This window comes from Colossoma macropomum, unplaced genomic scaffold, assembly GCF_904425465.1.
Source record: "Colossoma macropomum unplaced genomic scaffold, Colossoma_macropomum, whole genome shotgun sequence".
In the NCBI taxonomy this organism is placed as follows: Eukaryota; Metazoa; Chordata; class Actinopteri; order Characiformes; family Serrasalmidae; genus Colossoma; species Colossoma macropomum.
Window position 1 is genome coordinate 25,208,805 of NW_023494786.1, and position 22,606 is coordinate 25,231,410.

The 22,606-nt window shown below is 39.1% G+C and overlaps 1 protein-coding gene across 9 annotated transcripts in view; it reads right to left on the minus strand.

The window, feature by feature from the left end:
• rap1gap2a (RAP1 GTPase activating protein 2a) overlaps nt 1-22,606 on the minus strand; it is a 116,043-nt gene that overhangs the window by 28,295 nt on the left and 65,142 nt on the right. For 7 of the 9 annotated variants that reach the window (XR_005006974.1, XM_036564789.1, XM_036564794.1 and 4 more), the window contains 2 exons: nt 15,588-15,672; nt 1,622-1,657 (listed from right to left, as the gene is read on the minus strand). Coding sequence is in view for 8 of the 9 variants with exons in the window: in XM_036564789.1 (XP_036420682.1) it covers nt 1,622-1,657; nt 15,588-15,672 (121 nt within the window). In the remaining variant the exon portion in view is untranslated. Of the gene's footprint in view, nt 1-1,621; nt 1,658-5,597; nt 5,805-7,791; nt 8,086-15,587; nt 15,673-22,606 lie in introns of those variants that run through there. The other 2 variants (XM_036564792.1, XM_036564791.1) reach the window with 2 other exon arrangements.

Below are 22,606 nucleotides of genomic sequence, written 5' to 3' on the forward strand. Positions count from 1 at the left end.
TGGCACTGCTCATCTAACATGAGAAATGCTGCAAAAATTAGCTTTGTTATTATTATTATTGTCAGTAGTAGTGACAGTAGTAGTAGTTGCAGAAGTAGTAGTGGTTGTAGTAGTATAAGAGGAAAAAAAAAATTCCGTATTCTTTATCTCTGAAGTCCAAAGGAAAACAGTGAGAAAAATCTGACTTTCACATTACCTGCTACTGATCTATTTATCTACCTGATACGTAGCTTAAGAGATAATGGTGGGAGTCATCTTCATAAGTGTCTGCACCAAAACAGCTTACAATAAGCAGCCTGAGTTCAGTCTGTGGCTACAGCACTAAAGAAGCACACCAGCATTGTTCAGCCTGCTGCATCTGTAGTAAGGAGGTTGATTACCACAGACAATGATTTTGAAGCCTCTGTACTTGGAAAAGAACACACTCATACACCAAATCAAACACTCAAAACACAAGCCATTGGTAAATTCTGGTAAATTCTGTCAGTATTTTTGGATGAAACATTATTTTGTAAAACACCTTCATTAATTCTTTAATCAAAGATAATGTTAAAGGTAAGGGTTTAATATAAGTGTAATATAATTTTGTAAATCTCTAAAATTCAGTTCCCTCAGAGATTTCAGCACTAGTTTTTCAGAGAATAGGACCTGTGGTAATACAATGCCAGTACAGTAATGTGGGCGGGGTTTTCACAAGGTTCCTCTGGTTGCATGTTTCCCACAAAACTTGAGGGAAAGTGAAAGTAACTGAGATTGCATTTTTTACAGTGTTGCCCCACTGTTTGAACTTTGGATATAATTTCTTAACAGATGTTCTCTAATGTCTGTTTTATGCTGTAGTTCTTATCTAAGCATATGATAATGCATCAAAATGACTGCCTGTGGTAATCAACAATACAGTACAGATGTGTCAAATAGAGTTTAGATTGAAAAACAATGGAGTATTCCTTTAACAGCAGCAGACTAAATGTGGAATGCAGCCTCTGGACGCTGAACACTCTTGGCTTTGATTGTGAGGTGTATGGGCTCTGTGATCATCCATTTGAGAGGCTTCAGCCTTTTAGACCCGGTCGATCTATCCATCATATAGGACTCAGGATAAGATAGAGTCCACTTCAAGGCCATCTGAGTGATGTACCGATCTCCTCTCTCAAAGTAGAGTTCTATGCATTGATTTGCTGTTCTTTAGCCACTAGCTAATACACCCCCACCCCCCAGCGTCCAGAAGTGGTGTGTCGGGTCAGTGAGTCACTGTGGTCTGAAAAACGTGATTCCTAAAGAACAATCCCCACCACTACCCCCACTAACTAAACAGCCACCGCAGAGAAAAGAACTAGATGAATCAAACGAGCTTTGAAAGAAGGCAGAGTATTCCGCCTTCCTGTGTGATTATTCAATCAGGTTTGGATGCACAGCTTCACTGCTGCTGGCGCAGCTGAGGACGGACCACTTCAGTTCTGCCAGCAATCAAGGACAAAATAATCACCCCTTCTGACCGTCTCCATATACACACTCCCAGCTAAAAGCCTAGGAAAGCAGAAAAGCCACCCGAAGGCCGAGCCAATAAAGTTTATACAGTAGCAAATGTTAACCAAGGCTAGAGAAACCCGCATTCTCTTACCTGCATTCTCTCCAGCATGTCAAAGAACTCAGCGGACTGAAAGAGAAAGACAATGAGATGTAAGATTACACATAGCACTGCAGTATGAATACATACACATATTGCTGTTAAACCTTAAAAAAGTACTTAAATGTAGTTTAACAGGTGTTATTAAATACATTCTTTGATTAAAGAAGTACTCCAAAGCTTTTCAAGCTAAACTCTATCTATTGCATCTGTGGAATATGGTTGATTACATTTTTCTTTACTTAGTAAATGAACAGAACACCCACTGACTCAGAATACACTTACAGCAACTGCCCATTGGCTTCTATTATAAGTGTGCTTTGAGTCAACAGGATTTCTATTATTTTACTATGTCCAAGGAAAAGCATTGACATGATTGCCTACAGTATAGTATGTTATCACTGCTAGAACAAAACCTTGTATATTCTTAAGGAGAAGATTTTAACGAGAGTTTGTTGGTCCATTCATCATGAAATTCACACAATGAAAAGAGCCACTGCTGTTTAAAGTGACATAAAGAAATGAAAAATAAAAAATAATCAGGGGTCCAAGCACAATAAATCCAATGAAACTTTTTTATTGATATTTTTGATTGTTATTGCATTTCAGACTCTTGTGAGGGTTTCAAGATACAAGCTTCATGTTGCTGACATGCCATACTTTTGTAATGGCAGCTCAGATGGGATTCAAACACAGCACCTTCTGATAGGAAACGAGGTGTTTTGATGTAAAATGTTGCTGTATAGTGAAACAACCTGGCCAACAGGGATCATCTCACTTGCCTGAGTGGTGGGGAGATCCTAGACTGACCCTCTAAATTTGGTGCTTGGATAGCTTATGGTGTCTTCTCCCCATTTTGTTTTAGTGAAGAAAAAAAGACGAATCCTAGCAGTGCAAAAAAGTGGTGCAAACAGTACTGCATTGTTATAATCTGACAGTAACAATATACTACACATAGTACAGCAAATAGAGCCTTGGCTGCAACCGCTCCCTCTTGTTTATTCTATTAAACCAATGCAAAGTAACATATTGGTTCAGACAAACAAAAGCTACATTCATCAGTCCACATCTCAAAAGCACATCAAAGCAACCTCTGCTCTTTAAAACATTTTACAATGTAACTTTATTGTTAAAGGGTGAGGGTTAGAGGACTTATGAGAAAAAAAAAATTGGCTTGTCAAATGACTTTGGTCATAAGCTGATGTTACTATCTTCAAGCTACTATCTGAGTAGCGCTCAAAGATCTCCCAAGAGTCAGAAGGCTTTAGGCGATACCCTAGTTGAGATGACACTTGGCAGGCAAAGACAGATAGATATCCAGTTGTCCTACACCCCACTCACACCCACACATACAAACTCAGATAATTGAACTCAAGCCATGTGCCTGTGTAACTAAGCAGAGTGTCGCTGGGCCTGCTGGCATTGTTCAAACAAGGTAAACAGAGCTTTGCACGCATCCTGTGAAGTATGGAATAGGCACTTATGGATTCACTTGCACAAAAAAACACGTGGAAAAAAACTGCATGTGCTTTATAACCACATTTAAAAATAAATTAAAGAAATGATCCTTTATGTCTTCAAAAGAGAGTCTGAATGGACACCTCATAAGAGGCGTGGTTTAAAAGAACACAGTCCTAGAATATCACTAGTTCAATAAAGTCATTCCAAAATTCTAGTCAAAATGACAATTAAGTGTAAGTTATTAACTTTCAGCATATTTCAGGGAGATTAGATATAAGATAAACCACTTGCATAAGGAAGGAGAAAGTCAAGGGAAAATATGTGAAAAAACAAGAGTTTCCAAAACTGTTCAAAAGTTAAAAATTAGAAAACAGTCAAACAGTCAAAACTGCCAGCATCAGGTAAGCAGTACTTTCATCTTTGAGAGAGAGGAGCAAATCAAGCTCCACTCTTTCTTCATATCTGAAAAAATCCACACGAGTTTCTGTCCATCCTTCCACTGTAAGAAGAAACTCAACACTGTGAGTCTGCAAGGATGTGCAGCTGTCAAGAAGCCATTAGTGGGAAAAGGAAACAGACAACAAACAAGCTGCTGGTGTTCTCAGAACAATGGACTGACCACCCCAGAGTCCAGACCCCAACATCACTGAATGTGTTTGGATTGTGACTTGGATCATGAGAAGAAGAAAATGCAACCAACTTCTATGACTGAACTTTGTTGGAGAATTTCCCAGATTTCTTTAAAACACTACAAAAATACAGGAAATGAATGGATGCACTAAATATTGATTTTAGTTGTTGAGGGTTCTGTGTAATTTTCTGTTAAATATATGTTTTCTGCTTTTTTATCTGAACTCTGAAAAATGAATAACTTGTTCATAATGGCAGTTTTGACTGGAAATAAGCCAATGAAGTGTGGTCTCTGACTTTTTGTACAGTGCTGCACATCTCAAACCTAACAATGGGTTAATGTGAATATATTTCTTTCAGAAATTATTCAAAACATTATGAAATTTTGATCGATTTGTTCGATTCAATCATTTTGGCAAAATTCATTAATATTTTTAAAAACATTCACAAATGTAGCTGGAGGAACTTTTAATACAGTACTGATATACTAACAACATAAACCATAAATTAAGTAACTTGTTGGATTTTAACATTTGAAAATATCCCTAGACCTTTATTTTGGCAAAATAATGTACATACTGTATTGAATATTATTATAATTGATGATAAGCAGTTCTACAATGTCAGTACTGTTGCATTTAATTCATTGCAATGCATCAGTACGTTTTCACCCCTACACATCTCACTGAGTGGCCACAAGGCCTATACAAGACACATTACATAAAGATGATTTACAAATGCAAAGGAAATCCAACAGGTGTCAGCAAGAAGGAGGTGGAGACAGAGGAGAAAAATATCACTCGGTTAATGTTTAATTGCTATGGATTCATGACCAGCGTGGCTCCACAAAGTCAACAAAGCCTGGCCCACAAGCACCACGACAACCAGGATAACCTTGGAGATCTGATACAATAACTATAACTCATAGGTGGAGGATTGAAGGCAACTGTTGGCGTTCACCAACAATGGAGACCCTGATCAGCTCCTACAGACATACACACTCCCTGCAGAGCAAGCTGCTCTCATAGCTGTAGCCTGAGGAGCAGCAGTGTTAAAGTTTCATAGCTACATGCTGAGTCCTCTTATCTCCTGCAGCACCCCGTGGGCTGTGCTGCTGCTGCACCACTGATTATCAGCACACGTTTTGAAGGACTTTTAAAAAATGCTTCACAGATAGTTAAAACATGCAGCTAGCTCTCACTGTGTACAAAACTGTATATGTGCTTCAGCCTCAAACTCTAAGGGCCTGTTTGAGGACCCACTCTTAACACTCTCATAGCTACATAATTTACATATTAATTTCATAGTAGTTATGCTAAAATGTATAACAGTTCCTAAATAATAAGTGCTATGATTAATAACCGATTAATAAGCTTGACTTTTCAGGGCTTAACAATAAAAAAAGAAAGAACAAGCTACAAAAATATGACAGTGTCTGAATAGTGATTAATAATGAACCTGCAGTTTAAGAGTTTATCAATAATAAAAGAACAAAAAAGCCACCAGATTATCATCATGTCTGAATGATAATGAATTGCAATATGCAGTTTAAGGGGTTACCAACAAAAAAGGAACGAAAAAATCCACAAGAATATGATCATAGCTGAATAATAATTAATAATACGCCTGTAGTTTGAGGTGTTAACAATAAAAGATACCAGTACATGACAATGACTGAATAATAGTGAATAATAAACCTCAGCTTCAAAGAGTTAACAACAAAAAAGGAAAAGAAACAGCCACCAGAATATGACCACGTCTGATAAACCACAGCCTACACTGGCCTATTTGATAACATAGCCTGCTCGGTAACAAAATGCAATGTTGCCTCCAGGAACACGTCCAGCTGTGCTAAGGAAAGATCTGATAGGGAGAGTACCTGAGACATGCTAAGAGCTTCTGGAACGTAAGTGAAGTTGCCAGGCGTCCAGCATGTCTGTCTCCATGCGGGCTTCCCTCTAAAACACCGTGCTGCAGAAAGGCCTCAGGCAAACAGGCAGGAAGAGTAAACTTAAACCTCACCTATACACACATATTCAAGCGTGCGTGCATGCACACACACGCACACACCTCTCTTAAGACAGATAGCCACTCCCCAGCCCCTACACCCACTCGCTGAACTGCAGCACACTGATCTCTCCCAGACGTGTGGGCGGATGTCTTGTTTTATTCACATATACTCCTAAAATACAGCATATAATCTATGTGTGAGAGATATGCTGTGTTCCTGAGCTCTGACACTCGTTTTCCCAGCGTTTTTGAGAGTTTTGGACTTTTGTGTTAGTTCTGTGTTCTACTACTGTCAGGGATGGACTGGCCATCAGGACCAGAACAATTCCCAGTGGGCCGCTATGTGTGTGGGCCGCTGAGGGATTGAGAAAGAGAGAAATGCATGGTCTTTTCTAATGTAATCCTATATAAAATGAATGGAGACCACCCGGTATAAACGGCATGTAGCAGGCAAATGCTGAAGTACACACATGCAGATACATGAGTGGCCTACTGCATTCTCAGTGTGTGGTCATCGGCCAGTCGCTCAAATGCCACCACCTGCAGAGCTAAGAATAATGATAGCAAACAGGAAAGTTAAACTGTGAAGGCTAGCTAGAGAAAGAGATGGAGAAACGCTGCAAAAAGTGTCGGGGGGGAACAGAAAGTTACTTAAACAAGAAGCAAAGAAATGAAAGTAAACGATTAGTTTGGATATCAGAGAGAGGAACCACAGGGCCAAAGTGCAGAAGGGGTAATTTAGCCAGTTCATTCGGTTTATTTGTGCACTAAGGCTACAGACGGCTAGCTTAATGTTAATGTACTAATGCCCACTGGCTAATTAAGTAGCTAACAAACTAGCAGCCACTTCAGTTCTCAGCCAAGCTACAGTATCTTTGATATGTTCATGCTCATGTATTTTAAAGAGATAAATCATGTCTTCCTTTTTGAACATATTATTCAATGTAACTACAGTAGCAGGCTTAGTTGTGAGTTTTTGAGGGACAAGTTGGGGAAGGTCACTGTGGTTCTAGTGGGCTGGTTTAGCCCTCCTATTATTTTTGGGGTCAATTTGACCTCAATGTTTACCAGCTCTAAATAAATGATTGACATTTTTTTTTGCCTCATGAAAACATGACTTTTCCTAATTTAATAGGGACAACTGGGTAAATATAAAATTAACGTGATGATATGTTTTCAATGGCCGGTACACATTTTGTACACATTGGTGTTCTTTGGGGTCTTTTTGACCCGAGGCTGTTTTAACTGTGTAAAACATATGAAATATCACACATTTGTTTTGGTTGACATTGAGGTAATTATAACTTGCAATTTTATATTCTAAAAAAACGTCCCTCTGTTTTAGGAACACTAACCGAACATAACCACAACTGTAGTAGTGCAAGAACCACTGATAGTTCACATGACATAAGGGAGGGGAGAACATAATTCCCACAAGCACTTTGATGTTTGAATGGTTGATGGTTGATGTTTGTCAGAGGTTTGAATTGCTGGGGTCAAACTGACCCCAAGGATAAAAGCTGTATAGCTTAGAGATTTTAGTTAAAATAAAATTCATATCCAGAATAAGTCATATTTCAAAAATGTAGGTCAAACCTCAAAGCTGATATCTTGACCGATAACTACAGTTTATTATTTATCATTTAATAACTTCTTGTTCACAGAGTCCTTGAAATATTGACTAAAATGCAAATACAAAAACATTGTCACACTTGGTGTATTTTGGTATGTACAGAACATGACAGACAGTAACAAAGCTGAACATTCCTAGATATTTTATTTATATATAAAAAATGTATTTATAAATAAAATATCTAGGAATGTTCAGCTTTGTTACATGCCTGTCATGTTCTGTACATACCAAAATAAATGTGACAACAGCACTGAAAAATCACATTATTAAAGTAGAAGAGTAGATTAAAACCCAAATGACCTTCGCATTAAGGGACAATAACTGAATAAGCCTAGAGTTCAAGGGGTTAAACACTTTCTTTCTCCCCACCCCCCCCACTCTCTCTATCTATCTCTCACTCCCTTGTTGAATATTGTGGTCGGTACCATACCTCTCTCCCTGGCAGTCAGCAATGTGTTGGACTCTCTCGCATAAAGCAGGAACAGGACTGCCAGGTCTGCCACACCAAAGGCACCACAACTGGTCCAGCCAGTGTCTGTAGATATTTGCACACACTTCCTTCCTTCTCTTTTCTGCTGTCTTTCTCTCTTTGTCTCTCTCTCTCGAATGCTCTGTAACAAGCAGTCTCTCCCAGCCTTCTACACCGAAGTGTGCTGGAGACTTTATCAGTGTCAGGCATGCTCTGCCTTTTCCTCTTTCCTCTTTTACAACCGGGGGCTTATATTGGGAGCGGTCTCTAACCGCAGCATGTGAGTGAGTCATCAACACTAGATTGCTTTTACAAGACACATGCGTGTGTGTGTGTGTTTGTGTGTGTGTGTGTGTGTGTGTGTGTGTGTGTGTGTGTGCGTTTGTATGTGTGTGTGTGCGTGTGTGTGTGTGTGTGTGTGTGTGTGTGTAAACACACTCACACTTGAAATTCAGTTTCCTAACAACTTTCACTGAAACCACACCCGGAGAGAGCAGGTGATAATGGGGTTGTCACACTTGGTGCATGAGAATGTGTATGTATAATCGTGTGAATTGGTACAGCGTGCGCATAAGGACAAATGTGGAAGCGGAAGGTTCCACTAGTGAGCTGGTGAATAGGCATTTCTCCTTCTCACCCAGAAGAAAGACATGACCTTGGACCTCTATTGTTGTTATTAGTAAGTGCCTTTGAGTAAGACTACCATATGAATAGTGTTTCTCCAGAATGTCCTGACTTCTGTTTGGACCTTCAGGCTACTAAATGGCTTTTTCATGGTTCTTTCGACTGTATCCATCCATTGTGTTGCTGTTTGTCCTCTCCCACTTTTACCCTCTTCTACCTGATTGTTCCATGCACAACTGTCTTTTCCAAATTGTATGTATATTGGTTTGTCTCATAATATGTCCAAAATAAGAGAGGTTTCAAGTGAGAGAAGTTTGATTTAGTGAATAATCAATTTGTTTGTTTGTTTATTTTCTTTCAAGGCAATCGCAAAAGTCTTCACCAAGTTCAAAGACGTCCATATTTCCCTTGTGCTGTTTTTATTGTCCAACGTTTACACTGATAAAGAACCAGAGAAAAGACTGTAACCAGGACAATTCTGATATTTGCTTGTAGAGACACATCAATACATTTGAAGATCTCTTCAAGCTCCTCCTTCATCTGTTCATATTTCTTGACTGCTGGATCCTTTGTTGTTAATAATAGATCCAAATAGTCAAATAGCTGTCCACCACTCATAAATCTTCAGCATCGATGGTAAAGTTAGCAGTCTTTTCAGTGGTCATAACATTTGTTTTCTTCAAATGTGAGCTGAAGACCCATGTTTTTACTCTATTCTTCAACTTATAAACGCCTTCAGCTGTGAGTGTCGTGTCAATTTCATAATGAGGTTTATTAATGTTTCTTCCACCAATCTTGATTCCTTAGTCATGATCTGCTTTTGATCCAGTCCATTGGTGGCAGGTGGTCCTGTAGGTTTGTTCTGAGGACTGAGGAGTTTTTCCTTCACTTGGTGGAAACAGTGGTTAGAGATTGTTGCTATGTTGTAATTGGTTGAGAGCTGTGTCAATTGTTCTTTTGCACATGGTCAGTTGGCTTAACATGCAGCACTTTTTTAAAGCAGCACTTGGAGGGTCTCAGCAAATAGAGGGTCTCAGGTGTCAGTTGTCCAATCACAGTCTTCAAATGTGCTATATGGAAGTAAATGACACAGCTAACTAGATTCATCTCCTACATTTAAGTATGATGCCTTTTTTTTAATAGCAGGCTGAGCTGTTTTGAAAAAACTGTAATATTTTGGCCCATCAAATACAGAGAACCCCTGAGCCGTTATTGTGAATGAGTTACAGTTCTGAAATAAATTTGTTTTTTTTAAATGGACGAGTTGTCGCCGGTCCAGTCACGGTGAAAGCTGAAATGCTGCAAGCTTGTCATTTCTGCTGCACCTGCGTCTGCTCAGCCCCGCTCTGCTGCACCTGATTACTGATCACCTGACGCTCATCAATATTCTCATCACACGCCTGAGTTCCCAACACTATAAATAGTCCAGAATTTTTTACCTGTACTTTCCAAAGTCTTGCTTTAAAGGGCCCAAATCATGGAAAAATGTATTTCCTTACTTTTTTGACATAAAAGAGCTAAATTTAGTTTGTAAAAATTGTTTTGACATGTACTTTCCACCCTTCAGCCCATACAGCACATATATAAAATTAAGCTGCAAAAACATATTGTTCACTTGTGCCACTGCAACACCCACTAACACCTCACTGCCACATCAGTGTCACTACAGTGCTGAGAATGAGACGTCACCCAAATAATACCTGCTCTGTGGTGGTTCTGTGGAGCTCCTGACCACTGAAGAACAGGGTAAAAGAGGGCTAACAAAGTATGCAGAGAAACAGATGGACTACAGTCTGTAATTGTAGAACTACAAAGTGCACCTGTATAGTAAGTGGAGCTGATAAAATGGACACATAACGTAGGTGTACCTAATAAAGTGGCCAGGCTGACTTTAAAGCATATATCTGCCAATTCAGCAGTTTAGTTTTACCCATTCACATTCGCCCATTCAAGCCAGACCTTCTTTTTCAATGAGGTGCAATACAATGTAACCCATCAGAACAGAGCAGATTACACACATCAGTCCTCAGAGCACAGCATCGAAAACAGCCTGATTTATCCTATAGGATAAAGGTTAAAATGGTCATATACAAAATGAATTATTTTATGTTTTTTGGTCCTTAAAACTACAGGATCTCAAGGAAAAAAACACAAATGTAAGAAAAATATAGGATTTAAGCCCCTTAAATAATTAACTGAATACACAGCAGTGACGCTTGATTTACTAACAGGTTTCACTGTCATTTTCAATATGGTTCTTAATTACTTGTAATAATCAGTGATTTATTACTAGTCTGTCAAATGGCCCAATTAAGCAGTAGACAAAAGGATCAAGACTTCAGGGGCAACTTCATTTCCTCTCATTATGATAATGTGTCATGCACTATAATCCTTTATACCTCTATCACTTCTCTCTCTCTCTCTCTCACTCTCTCTCTCTACTCTCTCTCTCTCCCTCTCTCTCTCTCTCTCTCACCCCCTCACTCATTCTCTTTCTCACCCCCGTCTCACACTCTCTATACTCTCTCTATTATTTCTCTTTCCCTCTCTCTCTCTCACCCCCTCACTCATTCTCTTTCTCACCCTGTCTCACACTCTCTCTACTCTATCATTTCTCTTTCCCTCTCTCTCTCACCCCCTCACTCATTCTCTTTCTCACCCTGTCTCACACTCTCTCTACTCTCTCTATCATTTCTCTTTCCCTCTCTCTCTCTCTCACCCCCTCACTCTTTCTCTTTCTCACCCTGTCTCACACTCTCTCTATCATTTCTCTTTCCCTTTCTTTCTCTCTCTCTCTCTCTCTCTCTCTCTCTCTCTTTCTCTACCATGTCTCTCTATCACCTCTCTTCACTCACTTTTCTCCCTTGCTCTTTCTCTCTACTATTATTCTCTTTTTTCCAGCTCTCTCTTTCACTCTCTATCACGTCTCTCTCCCTCTTTCTCTCTCTGCCATGTATGTCACATTTCTTTCTTTTATTCTTCACCTCTTTATGTCTACCATTCTACTATCTCTCTCTACTATTATTTTCACCACTTCTCTCTCCCTCTTTCTCTCTCACTTCCCTCTCTCTCTGCCTCTACTCTCTCTCCACCACTTCTCTCTCTCTCACATGCTCTCTCTCTCTCTCTCTCTCTCTCTCTCTCTCTCTCTCTCTCTCTCTCTCTCTCTCTCTGATTTCTGATAAAAGCTGACTCACTTGAAGGTGACACTAGCCAAGTAACCCCAGTTTCCCAGCAACATCATCTATCACCGACACAATCTGTCTCCAAATGCGCTGTGAAACCTTTAAATAAAACCATGAGTGTGAGCTCACTCGAGGCGCTTTTGAATGCAAAGGAAATGGAGATACAGTGTGAATTACACTGAGCCACAAAGCCCTGAGAAAACAGAACCTGCAGCCCTGCTGAACTCCACTGACTTGGCGAACTGCGGTGACCTTAAGTGAGTAGTTGACTTTGACCTTAAAGTAAATGCATACAGCATCTTTATTCACAACGCTAAGTCACCATGTAAGCATCTACATGAGTCACAAAGACGATATCTTCACGTTTTGTGGCAAGCACCAGTGTGCTTTGTTTATTGGTCATGTCACATGGCATAAGCTATAGCGGTTTCATTGCTAGCACTGTGGGTGCCAACACATTTTGTGGTTTTAAATCACTCAAGTGGTCTGCTAGTGGCCTAGTCAATGAAATATGATTTCTTAATGGCAATAAACAGGTGTAACAGACAGCGTGATGGAAACAAGGTCACAATAGTTGTGACAGGCAATTCTAGGAAACTTCTGATGCCATGACAAACTACACACCTGCCATTGTTCTCTGTTCATGCTCGTAAATGCATTCTTGTGTAGTGACTGTTGCTAAATTAACAGAAACTAGGCATCAACCAAATAAAATTAGATTAGAGTTTCCAGTGTAAAATGATACAAGCAAGACTATGTTGTTGCAGCTCACTGAAATCTAGGCACGCTGGAAACGACAAGAAATTTTCCACCATGCCAAGGTAAACTCAAGGTAACACAACAACAACAACAACATCTACATCTGATCTATCCTAACACCGTGACTTTGCACACACATACAGAATAAATATCATTTGAGGGTTATACCAACAGGGTAACGCTATGTACGTGAGGTAAATAGTGTCGGCACGTTCAGTACACAGCAAGATAAAGCACAATGATATGAGACACTGTGGAGTAAACAGGACAGAGTAAACAGGTGGCACACTAACATCTTGTGAAATGTATTGAAGGAGAGGATGTTCTTCTTGTTGTTAAGAGGAATCACCTCACCAAGCATGTGAGAAAGGGGTACCAAGTGTCTGGCGTGGCCACTGCCCTCCTAAAATCTGATTGGCCACCCCAGACGCCACCCCAAAACTCCTGCCACATCCCTGGCGTCCACCTTGATGTGAGGCAGGTGTTTTTAAGGGGAAAGTTGTTTTGTTATTGGTGGAACAAGTCCCCAGCTACACCCCACCCACAAACACACACATCAGCATTGTGAGTATTTCTGCTCTGTCCTGCCTTGCCATTAAGGGTAGAATGTTTCGCTGTCAGTGAAACGACTCTCCAACCTCTCCCTCTACTCTTATGCCAAGCCTTTTTTTTGGCATAAAAATTTTACTAAGTAAGCTTAGCAACTCTTGTTCTGACAGTAACTTTTTTGTATTATTTTAACCTTTTGTTTAATTAAATAATAATATCTACAAAGTCTATGGCTCCATTTTCATTTTTATGACCGTTAAACGTCTTTTACTGGTTAATGCTGGTTATCACAACTCTTTTTCTTTTTAAAAACAGCCCACAAATCTTGTATTATTGAGAAAGTGTTATTAAGGAACATTTAATGCCTGACGCACACTATCCTGATCACCTGGAGCAGGCATGTCAAACTGGGGACCTTCTGGGCCAAAGTGCTGTGGAGATTAGCGATTGCCCTCATCTAACGCTCTGAATGCAGTTCATGAAGTCCTTGCTAATTCAGATGAGCTAAATCATGTGAGTTTAATGAGGCAGTGCACTGAAGTCTGCAGTGTTTCGGCCTGCGAGGACTGGAGCCTGACACATGTCATCTGGAGGGTAGCGCTGTTTTCATTTAATTCATGAAGCTGAACAAGTTTTGGATTAAACTCTAGAGAAGACCAAACTCACAGTTCAATGTTAAAATGACTAGCATGCAGAAGTATAAGGTAGTCTAAACCTTATTTGGGATACTGTCTTTGCTTAAAATCATTTTACAGAGATTTCAGGACACAGTGTCTCTGCCCCTGAATGCTCACACACACATTCTCAAAACACTACACACAAATTGCGAAACAAATGAAAAGACACGACACAAAAACGCTCTCCTAAAATTGAAATATTCATATGAAAAATGCATCTATCTTGTGAATTTCTACAACAAATCAGGTTTTTCACACTACAAAGAGAAATTGAGAACGCGGTTGTCTCAGTGAGTTTGTTGATGGAAAATGTCTTTGGAAAATGTAGACATGCAGACTAGATACAGTGAAAAGACAAATTTCCTGAATTATTCATCAATGACCCATATTATTTGTATATTTTAGTGTTTACATGATGAAAAACACATTGTAAGTGATACTAAACATACATGACACTTTCAAAAACAGCACACAAAAGAAGGCTAATTTGAAACATTTACAGTGTGTTGATTGTTAGAATAAATAAATAAATAAATAAGCAGCTCACCAACTAACTGACTAAAAAAACAAACAAGCAAACAAATAAATAAATGAAGGTAACTGTGGAGGTCTCTCACCTCCATTTGGGCACAAAAACATGATCTACATCACACACACTGTGCTGTCCTTAAAATCTTCTACAATCTTTAGAATGTGTTCTTTAGTCCTTGCAGTTCCTGTCTCTGATGGTCCTAATGCATCCTCCATAATGTGAAGCAGGGCGGCCTGCTGATGAAAACTGTGCTCACAGACCTTCCAAAATCAAGAGAGAAAAACTTCTTTGTTTGGATTTAGAAGTTGTGAATATGGTGGGAGGTGTTAAACAGAGCCTTAGTTGGTCGTGGAATGAAGCTTGAACAACTTCAACAGGGTAACAAACGCCCAAAACAGAACAGTGACACACTGTTCCTCTCCTCCTCTGTCTCTACACTCCTCTTCTTCCTCCCTTCTTCTTTCAGCTTGCTTAATCATACAGCAGGTAGCGGTGTGGTACCTAGAGCTGCTGTGTTTAAGCTCAGTGGCTAAATGCTGGCAGGTGTAGCCAGTTCATACGAAACTCTACAGTGTGGCTTTACTAAATAAAGCAAAACATGCATACATTAGCTCATTATGTTCTTAGACAGTCATGTCTGTCTATACGTATTTGAATTATATTTATTATATTTTTTTTTATATTTATGGTAAATGACAGGGAAAACCACTGTAATGTTTGTTCCATTGCAGTGGATATTCTGTAACTAATCTCCAAATTTATGTATTTACTGTCTTTATCTTTGTAAAAGATTTTATGAGAGATTAACATGAAATTTGTGATTAGAGCTGGAGAACTGTGTTTAGTATTCTGCAAAAAAGTGTGGGAGCAGTGTGTATTGAGAGAAAAATGCAGTGAAATGTGTCCAGAGTTTAGCTGACACAAATAAAAACACCTGAGCTTCCGATATTCCAAATTGTGTGTCAGCGTGCAATAATAGTGTGTAAGCAATGAAGGAAAGCTGTAATATGATGTTTAACAATAAGATTAGTTAGCGTACTAGTTAGCTTATCCCAACTTAGCTCTTGACAGATAAGCGACTAGTTTCATAACTAACAATAACTATAGGATGTAAGACTTGTCAGAATTATGCAAATGGTCAGTTAGTTGCAGCAAGTTTAGGCTGGATCTGTTTGCTGGAATTGATATTGCATTTTCATAACATATATTAACAGGTTATATTTGTTATATGTGGGTTATTAGCTTGGATTTGAGTTGACTGAGGAATGTCCATTTTTTGACAAAAACTGAGTTTGAATAGGCTGAATAGGATTTTTTTGAATTACCAAGAGATGTTATGAAAGAACACATTTGTGGGTGGAGTATGGATAGGTCACTATTATCATATTACTATGGAGAAAAGAATGTAGGCCATAAAAATGTTTAGCGAACCTTCATTGTGGGTGGCGCAGTGCGGGGGGGTGAAGGTGGACATTCTCCCAGAGGCACATTGGAGATGGTCAGCAGCTCTTGTTTCCTGCAACGCACACACACACACAGTGTAAGTCAGGCAGAACAGCACATGTTCAGTATTGAACAGGCCTTACAAAGCTCCAATGTGGTTTTGCATTCAACCAGAGACGTCCTCTGAAATGTGCACATAAAGACAAACACACACCCACGTTTGCAGAACAAAAACGTTCCAGTTTGAAAAAGAGGGAGATCCACAATGTCAGGACAAACAAAAAGATCCTGACTTTATAAAGAGCTTTTTACAAAACCATGTTTAATTCTTTTAAAAGTGAAAAAGCAAAACCATCTCTTTTTGGTTAGGGTTGGCTTTAGAAAATTGATGTTGCAGGTATGCAACATCAAGGTAGAAGGCTGTGTTTCAAATAGCATACAATGTACTGTATACTGCACCAGTATATACTGTACAGTACATGCTACTCTTCATAGTTGTAAACAGTATGGCATCCATACAACAAATGCTGTATATTGTACTACAGGGTACAGGCATCACTAGTCTGCCAACATCAGGGCCTCAGCCAATCAGACTGATCTCAAGACCCACCCCAAAACAAACAGTAAAACCACAAATAGAAAGATAATAATGCAGTCTCCTCTCTGACAACATATCATACAGTCTGTTTCATGTGTTTATTACAGCTAGTGGTTAAGACATGTTTAAAGGTTTGTGCTCATCACAGCTAAAATTAGCATTTCCTCCATTTTAGAGGTTCAGTGCTGCTATACAAAGCCTCTGCCTTCAGGGGTCAAGGAAGCCAAAGCAGTAGAGCTACTGGTTCACTGGTCAAAGTTGAACTTGACACAAATTTTGCAGTGAAATTCCATTTGCCTTGGAAGTTCGGGACACAAAATCAGTCACTGAGGCAAATTCCACTGAAATGAATGCAATTTTTCATGTAAAACAGGGCCTTTAGGCTGAAACATTTGGGGCTAACCACATTTTCCAGTATATCAGATTTGCCCTCATAATGGAATATCTGGCCAGGGTGGTACATCATCTGGGTATCTTTGGCGCACTATCAAAATTCATGTTGGTCACAGACTGCATACTACTTGCTACTTTTGGGCACAAACATTTCACAAGCAGTATGTAGTTGGCTGTTTTGAACATTTAATATAAGATATTCCATGTAATTTTGGACAGCTTCCACTGAGCCCTTCATCATGAAATGTTCACACGATATAAAGGGCAGCCTGCATTTTCAAATAATGTCAAAAAAATTAAAAAAGAGGACATAAAGGATTTTGTTCCAACAGCAAGGTTACGTTCAACACATATGCGAACAGATAGTAGTGTCTATTTGTTTCAGTCCAATTCCAGCAGAAAATACTCGATTGTAGAGTGTGTAGTTTGAGCTCGATAGCCTATTTCTAGATGTTCGTCTTAAGTGAAAAGCTTTAGTTAAAAATAACACATTTAAAATGCTAGTATTTCTTAAAGAACAAATATCAAAATGGTATAAGCCAGTACTAAGGGTGGGAATATCAGTATCAAAAGAAAGAGTGATACTGTGACATCCCATATAAACTATATGTACAGTCGTGTGCAAAAGTTTGAGTGTCTGTGGTCAAATTGTATGATTTTGTTGGTTTTCTAAGCAAAAAAAAGTACAAGTTCTCTACAGTGAACATACATCTGCACATTTTAACGAACAATTACTGTTCATTTGCTAAATCGAACATATTGGGGAAAAAAATAAAACATAAAATGTGTAAATGTGGCTTGTACAAAAGTTAAAGCATGTTTGACATTGTATGTTTTATTTTTTTCAATGTGTTCAACTCTAACTACAGAAAATCAGGAAATCAGGAAAACAGAAAATCGACAAAACATATCATTCAGCTGGGGTGTTAAAACTTGACTGTATGACCTCATGAGCAAAAGAGGACGTGCTTTGTCCTTCTCAGAATCTGCTGAAGCTGCACAGAGGTTCCTCCAGAGCCTGAGTTGATCATCCTAAAATCACTGCATTACATGCACAGTCCCAGTTCAGAACAAGCAAAGACACTATGGTAGCTAAAGGAGGTAAAAGAAAGGAGAGAGAGCAGAGATGAGATGAGAGGAGGTATTTATTGTTCCTTCGAGGAACATGATCACACACTAAAAGCACTTCTTTTGGCCAGAGACAAACATGAGAGACACTGGCCCTGAGCAGGTTTAAAATTAGGCAGACTAATATTCCCATTAAGTGGAAAAGGAAACCGGCATGCGGAGGCCGAGGCCTGCTGTATGTCATTAAGTTGTTCCTTTCTATTACACTCCAGAGAGCCATAACGTGCGAACGAAATGGGAAAAGAATAACGGTAAAGTTTCACAGAGCTAAAATCTCCTATGTACGAGTTCATGTGATTTGTGTTGCGCACTTTCTCTGAATACCATGTTGAGAAGCATCTATGACCACATTAATAACATGCCATAACTCATCTGTAAGCCATTTTACATGTGGCTCAAAGTGTGTAAAAAACACATTGTAATATTTAGCCATGTTTATTTTGCATTATGAATTGGTAAGATAATTGGGTGGTGGATCATTCTCAGCACTGCCGTAACACTGATGTGGTGGTGGTGTGTTAGTGTGTGTTGTGCTGGTACGAGTGGATCAGACACAGCAGTGCTGGAGTTTTTAAACACCTCAGTGTCACCGCTGGACTGAGAATAGTCCACCAACCAAAAATATCCAGCCAACAGCGTCCTGTGGGCAGCGTCCTGTGACCACTGATGAAGGACTAGAGGATGACCAACACAAACTGTGCAGCAGCAGATGAGCTATCGTCTCTGACTTTACATCTACAAGGTGGACCAACAACGCAGATGCGTCTAATAGAGTGGACAGTGAGTGGACACAGTGTTTAAAAACTCCAGCAGCACTGCTGTGTCTGATCCACTCAGACCAGCACAATACACACTAACAAACCACCACGACATCAGTGTTACTGCAGCGCTGAGAATGATCCACCACCCAAATAGTACCTGCTCTGTGAGGGTCCATGGGGGTCCTGACCACTGAAGAACAGGTTGAAAGGGGGCTAATAAAGTATGCAGAGAAACAGATGGACTACAGTCTGTAACTGTAGAACTACAAAGTGCACCTATACAGTAAGTGGAGTTGATAAAATGGAAAATGAGCGTAGAAACAAGGAGGTGGTCATAATGTTATGCCTGATTGGTGTATATATATATATATATATATATATATATATATACACACACATATATATATTGCTGCTGTCAGAACAAAACCTGGTATCTCCCAATAAACATGGCTATAAAATATAATGTATTTTTAGACATGTTTATGGCAATGTTTATAATGCCTTATTGCTTTATGAATGCATTAGAATGTGTTATGAATATGACCATAGATTCTTATAGACATGCCATTCTTCATTTATGAGCACTAGTTTGTATTTCATTATAATAATGCTGGAAAAAAGTGATGCATTAACTTTACTTGATTCAAAAATGTGCATCATTTCCACATGAATACAATATATCAATGCAGCTCTCTCTTTCAGTTTACTTACTTTTGACAATAACTGCGATAATGTAACACATTTCATGCATCATGCCTTTCATGGAGTTGCAGAACACAGAAAAGGTCATTTGAAGTCTGTGGAGAGTTAACCAGTAGCTATAGTAATAAAGTATTATGAGGACATTCCAGATGCTGTTACCATGCATTTCAGCCAGCAGACTACAGAAACAAGTGCATTTTATCAAATTACTGAACCGCAGACACGGCCTGGCATTCAGCGAGAAAACTAATGCAGTGACACAGCAAATTCGACGTTTGCATCTCTAGAGGATTTAGGCTGGAGGGAGCGAGTGGAAAGCAGCGGTCATTTGCAGGTCACCTGGACGTGATGAGATTGATTGGAGGCTAATTCACATTGAGGCAAAATGGCTCTGCCTTTCGTTTGGCAGAAAAACAGTGTGTTTTTCCCTCTCTTCACTTCACTGCGATTTTTCCTGAAACACGTCCAGCTTCCTGAAAAAGGCTCTGTTACATAGGGTGAAATATTTGCATTTAACCCTTTAAATGGCCATTGGTAGGCCTAAAGTGTTAATTACACACCTCTATAAGAATAGCTCAGCCAGCTTGCATTGAAGTCCCTGTAGTTACTGAACAATAAACTTTAGTATGTAATAAGCCTGAGATTTTAAGGGGTTAAAGGGATGATTTTTCAAAATTTCTACATAATTCAATCAAGATGTAAACAAAGTCATTTAGAGTGGTTAAATGTGAAATGGTGCATTATAGGAGTCACAATGTCAACAAATCCAGTCATTTTACTATGACCAGTATTCAAAACCATACCACTGTGAATAATTCTGACTTGGCAGGTTTCCATAGAAAAGAGGATTTCACGTCAAACTAATCCCTTTGTTTACATCTTCAACATTTATATGCAGACATTCCGAGAATTTGGTGGAATTGCCCTATTACTCTTAGAAGCTAGAGACAACAAAGGTATGGTGTAGTTTAATATTAATTGTTTGTAGGTCAAACAAGCAGAGGAATTCTGGCAAAAGTGCAGGTGTTTTTGTCATGATATCAAAACAAGCTTAAAAATATCAGTAGTGCAGATTCAACACTTCTAAAGTGAAATGTGAATTAGATGCACAACTAACTATATAAATAAATGAAGAGTACAGTTAGACAAAAGTAATAACTCACACTTTGTAAGGGTTAAAAGGTCAGAAAACAAAATATAAGAGTGTTATATAAGAATATTTGGCCTGCTACACTTTGCTTTCTAACAAGAAAGCATTATGCATACAGCTGCCGTCCTGCCATCCAGCAAGCCCTTCCGTCTCAGTAAGCAGCTGGCTCTGAGGACGGGGTCCAGAACACTGCTCTTGTGGCTGCTGCTGGAAACTGCCAGTCATGCCAAAGATCTCCTCCCCACAAATCACACCAATGCCAGAAAACCTTCCAGGCACTTTCTTCATAGCAGTTAGCTTCCCAACACAACACAGCTGCTGGAGAACTAAAAAAATGCCACCTGCAATTTATTTTTTACCCAATTTTCAAAGCTGTTTGCATGCTGTTTACTGCTATTTGCAAGCAGTTAAATAGCAAAACCACTCCTTTTTTTTGGAAGCTACATTTTAGTTCTATCAGTCCCAGATTCTGTATTATAAACTGGATAGCTCCAGTTCTGAACACTGATTTGCCCAACCATGGTTGAAGCCATTGTAAAATATAAAAAATTACTGAATATCAATTGAATTCTGGATTAATTATTTGTCGAATTGGTTGTCAAAAACAGTCAAAACACCATCAAGAAAAGTGCACTTAGACAGAGAATAAACTTCAGTCGCTATGTTAATTGGCAACCATAGTCTGATGTCAAGGAATGACAGTGCTAAAGAACTAATTATGTAAAAGTAGTTCATTAATGTCATTAATTGTTATAAACACCGGAAACATTAATAATGAGTTATAACATATGAATAAACAGGACATTAGTGAATTGTTATGTCAGATGAACATACATATCTGGTATTTAAGTTAAGTAACTAGCAAGATGTGAGATTTAATAGTATAGATGAATATGGGCTCACTCTTCAGCAAGCAACAGGTCACTGTTTCTCTTTTTATTTAGTGTTACAACTGCTCATTAATGAAGGTGTTCATGACCCAATTAATAACCAGTAAAGTCTTATGGTAAAGTGGTATTATCATTCTTTATTCTTTACAAATTCTTTATTGTACATAGGTCATAATGTATTTTGTTGCTGTTACAGTCACATCTTTAAAGTGATTTTGCTTTGGCTAAGGCTTGTCTGTTATTGTTTATTTGAAGAGACAAGATTTTCCTTCAGGTCAAAAAGATTTACACTATGATTAAGTGCATCAATAGAGCTCTGACAACACAGACAACATACAGTCTTGTGAAAATATCTTAGGCAGCCAAACAAATGGTTCACTACCACAAGACACATTTTGTTGATTTGTTCTGTTGTAATGTGATAAAATGTGTAAGTTAGCTCAAAACTGAGGTTTTTTTCTTAAGAAATGAGGAATGTGGCCAATATAGTCAAAGGAAAATGGCTTGTACCCTTCTGCCATTACCTTGTACACAAAGATTCGTAAGTGTTTCTTGGCCTGGAGGTTCTAGGGTTCTAGGTTCTAAGGAAAACAAAACAGAAACAGTGGTGACGCTTTATACTGAGTGGTCCTTTTTTAGATGAAACAAACATCAACCACACCTGTCCGAACCACACCTGATGTTACAAAATGTTCCACCACACATTGTGTGCAATTACACATTTGCACCAGAGAGGTCTCCAAAATCCCCAAAACTTACATTGTACAGCTTTAAAGAACAAAATGTCATTCTTTTCTGGCATCGCTCCAAATAATCATTTTTAACTCTTTTATCTTGAGCAACCAAGAAACTAAAATAAAACCAGATAAACTAAAATAAATTGCACCAAGTTCCACGGGTTTAGTGTTTCTCTGCTCTAAACCACCAGCTCATTACCAGCCCTTACAGTTGGATCAGGTGTGTTAGAGGAGGGGAAATGCCAAACTGTGCAGTGCAGTGGTCCTCGAGGACTGGAACTGAGCCCCCGAAGTACAGTGAGATAGAGGAGACAGGGCTAAGAGAGCTTGTTAGGAACATTTTGGAATATCAAGAAAAGTCGTAAGGCTTGTACCTCTCATTATAAACCAACAAATCACACCTTACAGACACACACTGCACAACAGCACACACTGAGGAGACACACTCATCACAGTGACAGTGTGAGTGCGTGTGTGGTGCAGTGCGGCCGTCCTTGTGTCTGTCTCCGTGGTAATGAGGCAGAGTCTGCGTCACTGTATCACTAAGAGAGGGCAGGAACATGGAGACGCAGCATGACAAAGGAAAAACAGAGAGAGAGAGAAAGAGAGAGAGACAGAGAGACAGAGAGAGAAGTGAAAGAGGTAGGG